This window comes from Puntigrus tetrazona, chromosome 4 (genome assembly GCF_018831695.1).
Source record: "Puntigrus tetrazona isolate hp1 chromosome 4, ASM1883169v1, whole genome shotgun sequence".
NCBI lineage: Eukaryota > Metazoa > Chordata > Actinopteri > Cypriniformes > Cyprinidae > Puntigrus > Puntigrus tetrazona.
Window position 1 is genome coordinate 2,561,536 of NC_056702.1, and position 14,163 is coordinate 2,575,698.

General features: G+C 41.3%; 1 protein-coding gene across 3 annotated transcripts in view; it reads left to right on the forward strand.

Moving 5' to 3' along the window:
• foxp2 (forkhead box P2) overlaps nucleotides 1–14,163 on the forward strand; it is a 96,556-nt gene that overhangs the window by 55,590 nt on the left and 26,803 nt on the right. For all 3 annotated transcript variants that reach the window (XM_043237879.1, XM_043237878.1, XM_043237880.1), the window contains 3 exons: nucleotides 2,391–2,480; nucleotides 10,943–11,080; nucleotides 12,782–12,871. In XM_043237879.1, coding sequence (XP_043093814.1) covers nucleotides 2,391–2,480; nucleotides 10,943–11,080; nucleotides 12,782–12,871 — 318 coding nt within the window. The remainder of the gene's footprint in view (nucleotides 1–2,390; nucleotides 2,481–10,942; nucleotides 11,081–12,781; nucleotides 12,872–14,163) is intronic.

Below are 14,163 nucleotides of genomic sequence, written 5' to 3' on the forward strand. Positions count from 1 at the left end.
GTTTACAAATTTAGTCTAATTGATTCGTTCAAATTGGACATATGTGGTTCTGGAACTTTTATTGTCACTTTGCAGCTTTCCAGTTCACATTCACCTTTGTTATAATAAAAAAGTGGCCCAGAAGATTCTTCATAGTTTTCCGTTTCAGTCTGTTCTTTACATAAAACTGTGATCAGAAGACCAAAGCAGCCATAAACGCACAAAACTCTTTATTCAATCTACAGACTGAACTGACAGCCAATTCATAAACATCACATTTATCTGATTCTGGAGCTTTTGTTGTCACTTTTCAGCAATAAGTGAAAATTAAAGTTGATTGAAATTGACTAAAATTATTAGTTTGCAAAATGTGAAACCTTGTCTTCTCCCCCAAAAATGTATCCAGTTAGACAAGTATGCCACATTCAAAGCACAGGACTCGGGTTGTTGTCTGTTTGCTTCGTTCAAAGACAGGACAGGACAGGGAACTGATTTGAAGTAGTCCATTTCTCCTCCACATCCTGGTGTCCCCTGAAGTATCAGACAGCGGCTCTGTGTGTGTGTGTGCATCAGAGGAGACAGATCGATGCTGTTAGGACCCAGCGCCACTGTGTTGTGTTTGTTTACCAGGAGCTCGGAGAGCCTGGCTCCTCACCGCACAGCCAGACAGACAGTGGCAGCTCCTCACCCTGTCTCTTCATAATTGATCAGGGGGATGGCTGCCTTCCCAGCGGGTTAAGACGTGGCAACTTTTCCCCCTATCTCTCTCTCTCTCTTTCTCTCTCTCTCTCTCTCTCTTTCTCTCCCCCTGTTTGCTCAGCATCTCAATGTACTAGTTCAAACATTGTTCTCACCAGCTGGCAGAGCAGTGCCATATGCACATCCTGTCAAGGCAGCTGTTGTCATGGATACTGGCAAGCACCAGGAAATAAAACAAGCCCTTGATTCTGCTGGAAGAAGTGTCACTCTTTATCTGAAGGAGGTTTTTTTTTTTTTTCTCCCTCGCACCCCTCGACCTTCGCTCTCCTCTTCCCAGACAGATGAAACACCTGTGAAGTTATTGTGTTGTTTATATTGCTTTATTTATTGTGTTGCTTTCTCCTTGTGTCGGGGCGCTGAGGCCGTCTGTGGCTGTGTTCACAGAGTCGTTGTTCACTTCTGTCTACGGTCGACATACAACTCCAGGAAGTCTGGAAAGTGTTGCTTTCCTTTGAAGGCGCGTATCAGTATTCCTGTAGATACATGAGGAACACTGTAAGGTACATCATTTCAACCTACCTGCCATCACACATATACTGTAATATGTTTTTAAATAGATAATGCAAAAAACATGTTTACATTTTCTGAAGAAAAAGGAGTGGATGTTTAGGAGTTGGAAGGCTGTTGTTAGCACTGATGCTATTGCTTTGGGAGGTGCTGTCTGAGAATTGATCTAGTGGCTAGGACATCTCTAAGGGGTTGATAGGGTTGTCTGGGTGGTTGCTTATTGGTCATGGAGGATTCACTTGTACAATTTAAATCTGTTTCTTCACCCATGTTCTTACCATTCATTTATTTGATCCCCCTATAAACAAAAACCGTAAAGGTATCACAATATATATATATATATATATATATATATATATATATATATATATATATATATATATATATATATATATATATAAGTAATTTAAAATATCTGTTATAAAAGATTTTAAATATCTGTTATTGGTGTACTTAATCTGTAATAATCGGTGTCAGCATTAGTGCTGAAAAAAGCATAACGGGATGAGTTACATTCAAGTTTAATAATTAACCCCTAACACCAAGAATGATGCTTGCCTTAGCAACCAACTATTCTTGTATTGTTGTATGACATTGGAGAAGTAGGTATCTTGAGTGATTTGGCAGCGAAGGGCCGGCGTCACCCCTGTGCTCAGGGGCCCGGCTAATGCTCAGCTCCTTGTTAATTCACTCCTGAGGTAATCTGATGTTGATTTTGTCAACTTTAATTACAGCTTCTAGGAACACTTCACATCGCCTGCCTCTACTTCAAATTGATATTATGAATATGCAAATGGGCCGGTAATTTGCAGAGAAGTGGGTATTTCAGCTGAGCACACACTAGACAGGTCAATACCACTGACACTCTCTGTGTGTTTTTTTTCCCTCGTGCTCTTCAGAGGTGCTAGACAAACTGTATTTATCTTTCATCACGGCTTCGTGGATTATCATGAAAAATGTATATCTGAGAGACGCTTCATGGCTCATCAACAACAATGAATAGTGTAGTGGATGGAATGCGCGGGGTTGATGTCACCTTTCACAGTGTTTGATATTTGAGTGTGCCGGAGTTGAAGGGGAGGAAGAAGGATGGGGGAAAAAAAAACTAATTTTGCGTCTCTTTTTCTCTTTTCTTGTCTTTGCAGGCCCTACAAGCAGCAAGGCAATTACTCCTACAGCAACCAGGCAGTGGCCTGAAATCTCCAAAGAACAACGACAAACAGCGTCCGTTGCAGGTGAGCAGTTCCTCGCTAATCTCTTAAGTCCATCCATAATACATGGCGCTCTGGAAAAGATTTCCTCTGTTCCAGCTACTCTGTTTGATTTGGCAATGTAATTCTGGAGCTGTCAGTAAAATTTCAACCTGTCAGGCCTGCCCTTCTCCAAAAGAAACCAAACAAAATACCTCACACCTGAAACCTTTCTGTTGTCTACAACTGCATTACCTCAGTTCATCTGTCGGGCAACCTTGAAATCTCTATTATCAAAAGATATTGACATATTAAAGGAATATTCTGTGCTCAACTGACAGCATTTGTTTCAAATTCTTGATTAATACAAAAAATAATATTGACTTGTTCCTTGTTGTCTTAAAAAAAAAAAAGAAAAAGAAAAAATCAAGGTTGCAGTGAGGCATTTAATATGGAAGTTAGTGAGACCATTTCTGTTAAAATGTAGTATTTGTGCTATAAAGCTGTTTAAAAAAATAAAAATAATCCTTTTTGAGTTATATTATCACGGCAACAATGTTTTTTTTTTCATATAACCTTTACTCAAAAGCTGTTATTAATCAGTTTCTCACTATAAAATCAATGTTTTGTGGTGGAAAAGTACGTTTTAACATTTATAGACGGGGTCCATTCACTTAAGTTGTAAGATCCGCACTGTAGATCTCACAAAGTCGAAATTAAACATGGTTAACAAAGCTTTTTGAAACTTTCATTTTTATTATTAAAAATAAAGTTCCACAGAAACAAAATAGCAACTGTTTCTGGCTTCCTGTAGCATTGCATATCCTAACTAGCTGTCATTTGTACCCCTCCAAGATAATTTGCCATTATTGATTCCAGCTGCGCCACATCGCTATTGTCAGTGATTTGGTAAAGGTCACAGCAGCGTCGTGCACGTCGCATCCCCTATTACCAGACCTGTTTACTTACCCGCTGAGTGCCGATGTGTTATTTCTCTCACATCCCCACAATACAAACGCGCCGCCTCGAATTATGTAAGCGCTTGACATCTGCCAGGCTCCGTATTTTTAGGTTTAAATTAAGTGCGAGGGAGAGCACGCCCTCCTCCCTGCTAATAAGTGCTATCAGCTAGCAGTGGTTTACCTCATTAGTACCCCGTGCATTTAATTAAAGGAAGGGAAAATTGGCGCTAACCCTCGTCGTTAATATTTTCACAGAGTATAACAATGGCGACACCTTCTCTAAGAGTCACACCCTTGTGTATCTAATTATGCAGAAGTTAAAGATTCGGTGCCTTTCATTTTTAATATAATCAGGCCGGTTTAGGCAAATAATGGCTTTTTGTATTTGGAAAAGTTTTTCCTTTTGTTTTATTATTTTTCGGCTTCTGTGCAAAGATATTAGTTGTAAAGCAAAGCTTAGGTGGATGCGCTTTCGTGTATCTATTGTAGTTTCGCAGCCGTCTGTATACTCAGAGAATGGATTCCCGGCACACAGCGTGACTGCAAATTGCCGTGCGATACTTCCTGAGGAAGCCGAGTGATATTGGATGAGGAAGGTCTGTGATAACTGGTGGCCCATGACCGAGCCCCTGACTCTAATAACACCAGAGGATAGTAAATATTGAATATTTACATTTGCTTATGCCATCCTTGCCTCATGTTAGCCATATGAATCAATATGAATCAGGGCTTGTTGAGTGCTGTCTTCAGGCTGTAGTTAATCAATGCTGTCGATTCTTTTCTTTATTAACTTATTCAGTGCTGTTTTGAATGTCTAAATGTCTAGCTAACCTTTATTTCCCCAAAAACTATGTTTAAAGGAATATTCTGTGTTTTCTGTGTTTATTTACCCATTTAAGTGATTGCCACAAAATTTGAATAATCTCTTCTTTTCCTTTAAAAAACGTTTTTTTAAAAATTAAGATGACGGTGAGGTACACACGATAGAAATGAGTGGGGCAAATTCTGAAGCTTATAATTTGAGAGAAGCAATTCTTCTGTTAAAACTTGTGTATTATTTGAGCTCTAAAGTTGTTTAAATCTTCATTTTTACAGTTATTTTAGGGTTTATGAAGGTACATTGTCATAGCAACAGTTGTAAAATTTACACAGGTTAGAAAGCAGTTTTTCACATTAAAATCATGTTAACACATCTTGTTCTCATCTTGTGGATGTACTATTGAAACCATTCACCTTGGTTCTATTCACCTCAATGGAATATTAATTTAAATATCTTTTTGATAGCTATGCTTTTTAAATGCTTACAAAAACTCAATTGAGATCATGTGCGTGTACTTAGACATGCCAAGTAACAAGCATTTTGAAAAATGACTTATTTACATAAAAAAGTAAACGCCTGCTCGTTCCCTGACACTGATGAATCCGCCCCTTTCCCTGTCCAGGAAAGGCAGGGAAAGTGATCCATAGATCATGGCGTATAAATTATTTACTGCACGAGCATCTAAGTGCTGCAGCTCACGGTTTTAATTACTTGTATTAGTGTCTAAAGCCTGTCGGCTGACTAATTCTATCCAGCGCTTCATCTCACGCTTTTGACGCGCTCAGAAGCCGCTTTTCCACATTTGCGTAATGTGACAGGTCTATTATTACCCCGTAAGCCCAGAGGAGAAGTCAATAAACACCTATTTCTTCCCCGTAAATCCTTGTGCCTTCTCCATGCTGCTTACAAGGATTTCCCAAGGCACACAACAGTCCTCTCGCATCGTACCTCCTCTCCCTCTGAGTGGCAATATCTCCTGCGCGTTTTATACACTGACATTTAAAACACAAATAAAAAGCGAGAGGACGAAAGGGAAAGGGGATTACAGAAAGCTTGCGTGACTGGCAATTGTGTCTTCTGCCCTCCCAATCAGCCCAGCTGCCATTCTCCAACTATAAGCTACATGCCGGTTTGTTTGTTTGACTCTGTTCCACCGAGGCACCTCGTCCTGATGGCAAGATGGGCATTTAACAGTGTGAAAACACATGTTAGCGATACTTAATACTGACTAAACAGCGGTTAGAAGCTAACAGGAGGATGCTGAACAAACAGAGGCATGTTGGGAGTGTTACAACGGGCTGTTGTGGTGATATAATACAGCTGTCTAGGTGTCAGGAAGGTGTTTAAAGAGGTAGAGTTGACCTTTGACCTGTTAGCGGTGTGGGCTCAGAGAGTGATATCTCAGCATTAACAAGGTCAAATAACCAAACAAAGCAATTTCAGCTCACTAGCGTGCGACTACAGTACACTCTACAGCCTTTGCGTCCTTGACAGAAACATACAGCCAATACTTTGACCTTTTTTTGTTCGTTTTAAACCCAACTGGCTTTGCTAATAGAACTTTTTCACAACCAAACATCCTTCCGGAGGCTTCCTTGTGCCTGCGATTGGGAAGGATGGCTGAGCGGCTCGTTGCTCGCGCATATTCCAAGACGAGAAAGAAGTAGCAGATAGCTCAACCCAATCACTTCCTGAGCAGTGAGCCATCCTCAGAGTGTCGCCGATTTAAAGGTCAGCGACGCACAGCTCATCTGAGCGTCAGACTCCTGCGCCATGTTCCTTAAAATTCATCTACTCAGGCCACCAACTGGAACCGTGCACAAAGCCGGCAGAATTTATAAAAGGAGACTCGTGCCCTCATATTAACATTGATTAGTATCAGCGTTCACCCAACAGTATTGTTGTGCACCATTCAAACGAGAATTTGGAAGGCCTTTTCGATTCCATTTTAATTGATTGGATTTGAGTTTGAATTAAGGTCGCAAAACATGAATTCCAATTTTTTTATGTAAGAAAGAATCCAAAAAAACATACTAGAAACATAGGAAACACAAGTGATATTTATATAGGCTGGGTTAATGAGGGTAACAAGAAAACAAGACATAACTGGTGAGACAGTCAAGCAGAAACAATGAACAATGAAGGGACTACAAAGAGACAACCGAAAGAGACTACAAAACTGGTGCAGGAAATAAGTTAAAAGTCTTGATGAAATGTTTTGATAAAAGTTTAAACAGCTTTGATGTTTGAAAGTTTGTAGGCCTCTTTGGTAGAAGTTTGTGTTTAGATTGCCTAGAATACACATCCTGAGCATTCCAGTTAAAATTCCATTTCATCTTTCTGCAAGGTATGACCAATTCAGTTTAAATTCCAACAAAGTTCAGCCACCCAAAAACGAAGGAGGAGGGAAAAACTGTATTTGCAGATTTGTGATCTTTAGTAACCAGGAAAGCAACCTTCTTTACCCCGGATACCTGAACTAGTGGGCAGCTCCTGTAAATTGCAAGGGATTCGGTTTGCAGGGGCTCACATTGCAATGCAAAGGAAGTTGAAGCACAACCCTTAGGCAAGAACCAGTGGAACGGTGGGAGTGGGGAAAAAAAATAGTGCCATGGCACCGCTTTGATGTAGAAGCAACAACTGTACCTTCTGACAGAAGATGCATGGGAGTAATAAACCAGTTCCAGCAGCCCTTACACATGCAGTCTGATTACTCTGGCCAGGGTGTTAATTGGATCCTAACTGGCAGATCTGATACGTGTAGCCCGGTGGTGGGAAGTCTTTCCAAGTGATGAACTATAATTCAGCAAGCTGCTTGAAGCTTGTGTAATTTACTGCGTGTCACTTGACGAGGAGAGCGATCCAACAGACTCCCTATTACCTGCGACATCACAAAGCTTTCAAGAGCGGGAAGAGGAGGGGGGTGATGCGGAGTGAGCAAGAGAGACAGATTTCCCTGTAAATGCCACACGATGCTCCATTTCAGATATGGTAAGAAACATATTTGAGGAAAACAAAGGAAGACAACTTTCAGACTCGTGTAGACTTCGTTCTTATCTTGCAAACTCTTGAAGATCACATTTGGTTGATTTTCTTTGAGCGGTTTTATAGCACAAGCTCTACTCTTCCTCTCGTAGTTCCCTTTGGAAAGCACATTAGGCTTAACTTCCTGTAGTATGCATTTGATCCCTCCCTGCATTGACAAAAGGAAGATGTGAGGAAGATCCATTGCATCCCTGTTAGCTCTAACAGAGGTCACATCCACTCATCATCATTTGAAGTGCATTACACTTCCTATACTGTTTAGCTGAACTGTAAAATAAATTGATTCAGGAAAACATTCCTGTAATCTACTTACCTCCGATCCCAGAGAGCATCCGCATTGATCTTTTAATCCAAACGATCACTGTGTGAGTATGTGTGTATGTATGCTAGCGTGCTGTAGGTTTAGGTTAGCGTAAGTATGTGTTTATCTTGTCAATGGCTCACAAATCAGTGAGTGTGCATAATGGTGGTCCAAGTAAAACAACTCTATCAATAAACCCTTGACTGTGAAACCATTAATTACTGACTGAATTAGCAATCCTGGTTTTACCTAAGTGGAAAGGTCAGGATTCTTTCCAAAGTCCAAGAAAAGTCCCTTTTCTTGAGAACGAGAAAAATGGGTGAACATGAGTATCTCTGGCAAGGGATTCTGTAAAGTGGCCCCACGATTCAGCACGTTCAGCACAAATTGACTAGTTTGCATTTATATTAATCATAATTATTTAACACCACTCTTTCAGCCATTGTTGCTGGAAATACACCAATTGGACATTTTTTTGTGTTTTGAAGGCTCAAGTCTTGCATTTTTATTTCTTATGGTGTGGAGTTGACCAATAAGAACCATTTTGGCAAAGCGAGACCCCTGTAATGATTTGCTCGTTCTTCGGGAGGGCCACTGATGTTTTCTCATCACTGACCAATTTAAAGCTATTTGTTCTACTCTCTCTCAGGTGCTAAGCCTCTTGGCTCTAAAGAGCAGGTCAGTGGAGATCAGCTTGTATTTGTAGTTTTCCAATAGAAATCAAAGCTCCGTGGATTGCCATTTTTGGGCATGCTTGTTGTTTAAAAGGAGACTGAGAAACAGATGTCAGTTGATGGTCTGTAAGTAAATTTTCTCACAGCACAAGTGCTTCAAGTGCAGACGATTGAAGTTGATGCTTTGAATCGTGAAGAATGCCATTATCTGTGAGGTTTTCTAGCACTCATTGGGTTGCATCATTGCCTCTTACAGTCGTATTCTTCATCTGGCATCCTGCAAGGGAAAAGACCCATTGTCTGTGACTGTTTACGGCTCGACCCTTTGGCAAACGCTCATTAATTATGCCCCGTCTTTGGCGAAATCATTTCGGGGAGAAGCAATTCAGCCTCTGTTCCTTTCAATTCACCCAGCTTGTCAATCATCGCCCCCCGCAGTATCCAGCGGAATGGAGGTGTTATATTCCGCCAATTATCATGTCATATACTCGAAAATGTAAATGAACGTGTGTGTAAAATTAAATTTATGGGTTGTCAGTGAAGAATAAGAACCAGGAGAGCAATTACTTATCTGCTTTCATCTTTCAAGCTCTAATATATCATGCAGAAAACGCTGACGTTAAATGCTGGAATTAGCATTGTGCGCGACTCGGAAGTGAGTGGGCCGAAACTTCAACTTTGTCTCGTTTTTTTTTTTTTTTTTTTTTGTTTGGAAAAGCGATGAAATGAAGATGTGTATCATCCGTCGATCTGCTAAAAAGCTAATGAGAGGCTGAGGGGCATATCCTTATTTCATTTAATTTCTCGTTGCCTTTGTCATTTCGAGTCTCTCTTTGGCAAGTTCAAGGCGAAAATACAACATGCAGTCAGCTTTGGTCGATAAATAAACTTAGCGAATTGTTCTGAAATTTACATGTTTATTGTACTCGCCTAGCCACGGTGCAGACGAGGTGATCGTTCGTTATTCAGTCCGCAGCTCATTTAAATATACAAATAATGGGCGTAATGAGAACATCTCCTCTCGTATTTTCATGCTTTGGTCTTTATATTGTCATTTAGGCCGGCGCAGAACCCTGGCTGAACCTGGGGGTAATTACACATCACAAATGTGTCTTAAGGTTTAATAACATTGAAGGTGTAAGCATACATTTGCATAATTACATGCAGCTGTTTAATTTGTGACTTTGTTGCTTTGTTCCTTTGTTTTTTTTTTTTTTTTTTTCTTCCAATACCTCATCCCTCATCACACCTTTTCTCCCCAAAGAAAGACAGACGGAAAGAAAGAAAGTGTATTTGTGTGTGCGCTTCCCTCCGTGGTGGTGCTCGTTGAGTTTTGGGGCCAGTCTAATGAAGAATGGTGCTTGGATTTGTTTGAATATGAATATGAGTGGGGATGGAGTGTGACCTTCAGCTCCGCTACTCAGTTCATCAGGATTAGTCAAGCTCGGCGCTCAGGAGCGCTAATGCATAATGACTTCTAAAATGAAAAATGTGTAGTGACCATGCAAATGTCTCTGCTAATCAAAGAGGGGAACCTGAGCTGGGCCGAGCCAGGAGACTAAAACAAGGACGTGTCAAGGCCCTGAGAGCTCAGACGTACGGAAAGCAATCAAGCGGTCTTGATTAGCCGGCGCGAGGAGTCGCTCGGACCCCTCGCGACGTCTAATGGAGCCTCGCTGCTTTTTCTCAAGCTCAGAAGCCCCAACAATAGAGATGTTTACCTGTCATGACGCCGAAGGCTCGGCTGTCTTGATGATAGACAGCATCTGTCGAAGCTGCTCTGTTGGACGATGCAACATGCAGCATGCTTCATAAAGTACAAAGAATGCCCTGAAGAGCCAGCTGTAGACAGGTGCAGCGTCCAGAAAAAAAAAAAGGAGGGGAAAATTGTTTCTGTCTTTCTCAAAAAGCATTTGTCTGGCAATTATTTTTATTCTGTTCATTGTGCAGTTTTAGACACAAGCAAAGAATCGAGCTAAATTAATGTAAATGTTGCGTGTTTCCAGAAAACTTGCTTGCTTTATTTCAATGCTGGGCTGTGAAAATATTTTCTTTTGTTTTGTTTTTTTAGCCGAAAAAGTTCTCTCGCACAGTTTGACAGCTGGTATTTTAATGATTCTTATCATTTAAAAAATGACATGAATTTTTAAAAATGACATCTCGTGGAAGACTTGTGCCTCTGGCTGCTTTCTTCCAAGCGTGCAACTTGGAAACTTCAATGCGCAGCGAGAGGCAACTGGTAATTCCCCTCACCTCTGTAAAACAGAATACTTCACAGCAGCTCAGCTTCAATCAGGAGTTTCTCACAGACTTTTCAAAGCTTCAAACCCTCGGCAGCCTGAATCCATGCTACTTAGCTTAGCTGCTCCTCAACAGGCCATGTGTCCGCTTACGACCCACAGTCGGCTCTGGAGATGTGCGTCTTCCTGCCTGCCTTGTGTGTTGTAGCACTAGAAATCGCCTGAGGGAGTTGAAGGGTTCAGCTAATTAAGGTCCTCCTCTATTTAAAGCGCAGTGCTTTTCCCATTGGGAGTAGCTGACAGAAAATATATAGAGTAAGAAAGTACACATGCACTGCCAAATGACTACATATACTGCACTTGCACCATTTCGAGAGAGTTCGAGAAGCGCATATGACTTTACAGTTGAAGGGTTTCCACGAGACATGGCTAATGTGTCATTCTTTCCATCTCTGTCTTTCTTAGGTGCCAGTATCTGTGGCAATGATGAGTCCACAGGTGATCACACCCCAACAGATGCAGCAGATCCTTCAACAGCAGGTCCTTTCCCCCCAACAGCTCCAAGCCCTCCTACAACAACAACAAGCAGTCATGCTTCAGCAGGTGAACACACATAAACACCTTCTTACTCACTGTCCCACATGCAGTCACGTTGTGAAATGGTAGCATACAGATCCTCTCATCTGTCCTTGACATACTTAGATCAGAGAAACAAATATGGACAGGCGTGTAATTAGTTGTTTTCAGTGGGGACGTCTTTTGGGGACAAATGGAGCACAGAAACAAGAAAGTCAGAGTTAGTTGTACGTGAACTTGAACACTTCAAAAAACACAAGCTTGCTCTCACTTGTTGTTTGGTTCATTAACGTGTCCATATTGTAAGATGCTTTGCGTTGTTGTTATTGTTGCAGCAATGGCTGATAAAACGAACTTTAGCATAAATTAGCATGCTCTCCTACATTCTTCACTCCTTCTTCTAAAGGTTTTTCTTTTGATCATAACAGAAGCAGTTTGAGCTCATTGGAGTTATACTACCAACATGTTAGCTAGCTACAGTGGACTTAAGTAGATTTGTAGATGCTATGTTTGTTGTCTTTTGTGACTGCAAACCAGCCTAAACAGTTTTCTGGTCTTACCTGGTCTCACCTCCCCTCCTTTCCTTACCAGGCAGTTTATAAAAAAAAAGAACTTGCCCAGGCTGGGAGGTTATTTTTAACAAGCTAAGACCAGCAAACCAGGTTTAGATTTTTTTTTTTTCAGCAGGCGTAGTATTGTAAGGACATGAAATGACTAGAAAACACAGTTCAAACTTTGATTGTCCGCATGAACACCACATCATATCGTAGCAGGTGAGCTAACAACTAGACCACATCTCTGACAAGAGTAAATTCTATCTTCAAAAGTGTTTTTTTTTTTAACTCTCTTAGTGAGCTCTTCATTAAAAACATCTCCATTAACTCAGTTAGCCTTGATTATAATTAGGTCTGTATAAACGGTGACGAGCGTCTGGTGCTGAAGACGTCTCCCGCTGAACGAGACGGGAGAGCTTGGCTCCTGTATTCTGACGATGAGCTCCTGAGGACAGCACTCTGAAGAAGAGGAGAAGTGTGCTAAATGCATTAATTCACAATGATGAATCCTCTCCTTTGAGTGCTTCACATTCATTTCAGAATTTCACTGCCTGTCAAGGCATCAGAGAGGAAAAAATATATAGGCAATAAGATTAATTGTTCCTCTAGCGGTAATGTGCAGCCGCATAAAAGTCCATATGGAGACGCATGATGAGGGGAAGTGCTGGTCTCTTTGTCTCGACCGGAGAGAGATGTTATTTATGATGTGACATGCAGAAGCACATCCAGGCATGTCGTGCGGCCTCAGGAGCCTGGAGTCGGCTACGAATCTGTTTGTTCTGTTGTAGCTCTGCTTTGAGGTACGGCCATACTTGTGTGAGAAAAGGGAAATAAGTAAAATATAAATTATCAAGCCATATACAACAGCTGCTTTGTTTTGTCAGATGTAGCCTAGAGGTTTGGGCATTTGCTCTAGAAGCTGCATTTGCTCCAAGCAGTTTAACTTTTTTAGGACAAGAGAAATGCATTGATATTTAGATAAATTTGTAAGCCATATATATATCAACTGGTTATTCTGTCACATTTTGGCACATTTTTTAAACCCCTAACCAATCGTTGTTTTTGGTTATGAATTAGCATAGCTTTACCGCATTTGTTCTGTGCATTTATACTTTTATGTGGATTAAGTTTCTTTCCACACATTGTAATAAAGACTTTCCATATCTTTCCACAGCAACACCTGCAAGAGTTTTATAAGAAACAACAGGAACAACTCCATCTACAGCTTTTGCAGCAACAGCACCCAGGAAAACAAGCAAAAGAGGTACGATATAAACACGCGTATAAGAGACAAAGTGATGTTTTTCCTTGCATTCGCCAACCACCAGGACTTGTAAATCGGTCTGTGCTGTCATTCCGCTCTTTTACCAGAGGGGAAACTTTTGAATGCTACCAAACGATCCAAAGAGCTAAAATTAGGCCGACAATTTTGTCAGGTGTCTCAACTCTGTCCTTGGCGGCAATTTAGAGTTACGCTGACGCTAAAATGCCTGCTTTAGCGTACCGTGCAGAGTCCGTTCACTAATGAACCAACGCGGCAGGTTTGGGCCGACGAGCAGAAAAGTTTGACCGCAGCGAGCTCATAAATCAAACTGACAGGCAGACCGTGGATCCGTCTGACAGACAGACAGAAGGAGACTGAGGGTTGCTGACACGCAGGAGCAGGCATCAAAAAGCGAAGCGCGCCAAAGAGGGGGGCGGCAATCCAAACAAAACGTGTGGAAGCAGTTAAATTGATCAGCTAGGTATCGTGGACGGGAAACATCCCCAACCCCCAGCAGTCTCTTCAACTAGCACCTTCTACCATTGTCTGTCTTCAAGCAAGCCATTATGCAGGGCCTACAGAAAGCAAGGCTGACCTCCCGAAGGCTTTGTTTCTGTTTGGATTTGCGAATAGATTTTTTTTCAGGCCCCCGCCATCAAATATGGAATAGAAATTGCTCCCTTATTTCTCACGAGACGGCGGGGCCAATCCACACGGCTCACTCCATTATGCAGTCTGTTTTCCAGTGAGCGCATCACAAGTTTTGCCTCTCTTTCTCTTGCTCTCTCATCCCTAAACTAAAGGAGTGAGGTCTTCCTCACCGTTCTTGACTGAAGGTCTTCCTCTGGAGTCTGCTCAGTCCTACCGCTAGTGTAATTCCAAGCAAAAATTGGAAGTTTAACTTTCCTCCTGTAATGGGGGTCTTTGCTTTCTTGTCACTGAGTAGGTTGTAATGTATTCTGACAGGAGAAGAGGAAAGGGAAAGTGGATGGTAGAGAGAGAGAGAGAGAGCTAACAGGGTCTCAGCAGAAACTAGCTCTCAGTTTGCTAATGGACCTCTGGAGACTTTGTCCACAGAAGCAAACTTCAGTCATTTTTAAGCCAGACCTCCTAAAAAACAACTAATAAATTGAGTCTGTACGACATGGAAATGCAACTACTACAGATTTCCGAACAGCCAAGACTAAAGAAAGGTGTCTTGTCGTTTCATCACATAAAGAAACATTTAGCGCAATGATTTTGCATACATGACAATTTACATAAAACACTATTATAAACTAGTACAACATAAA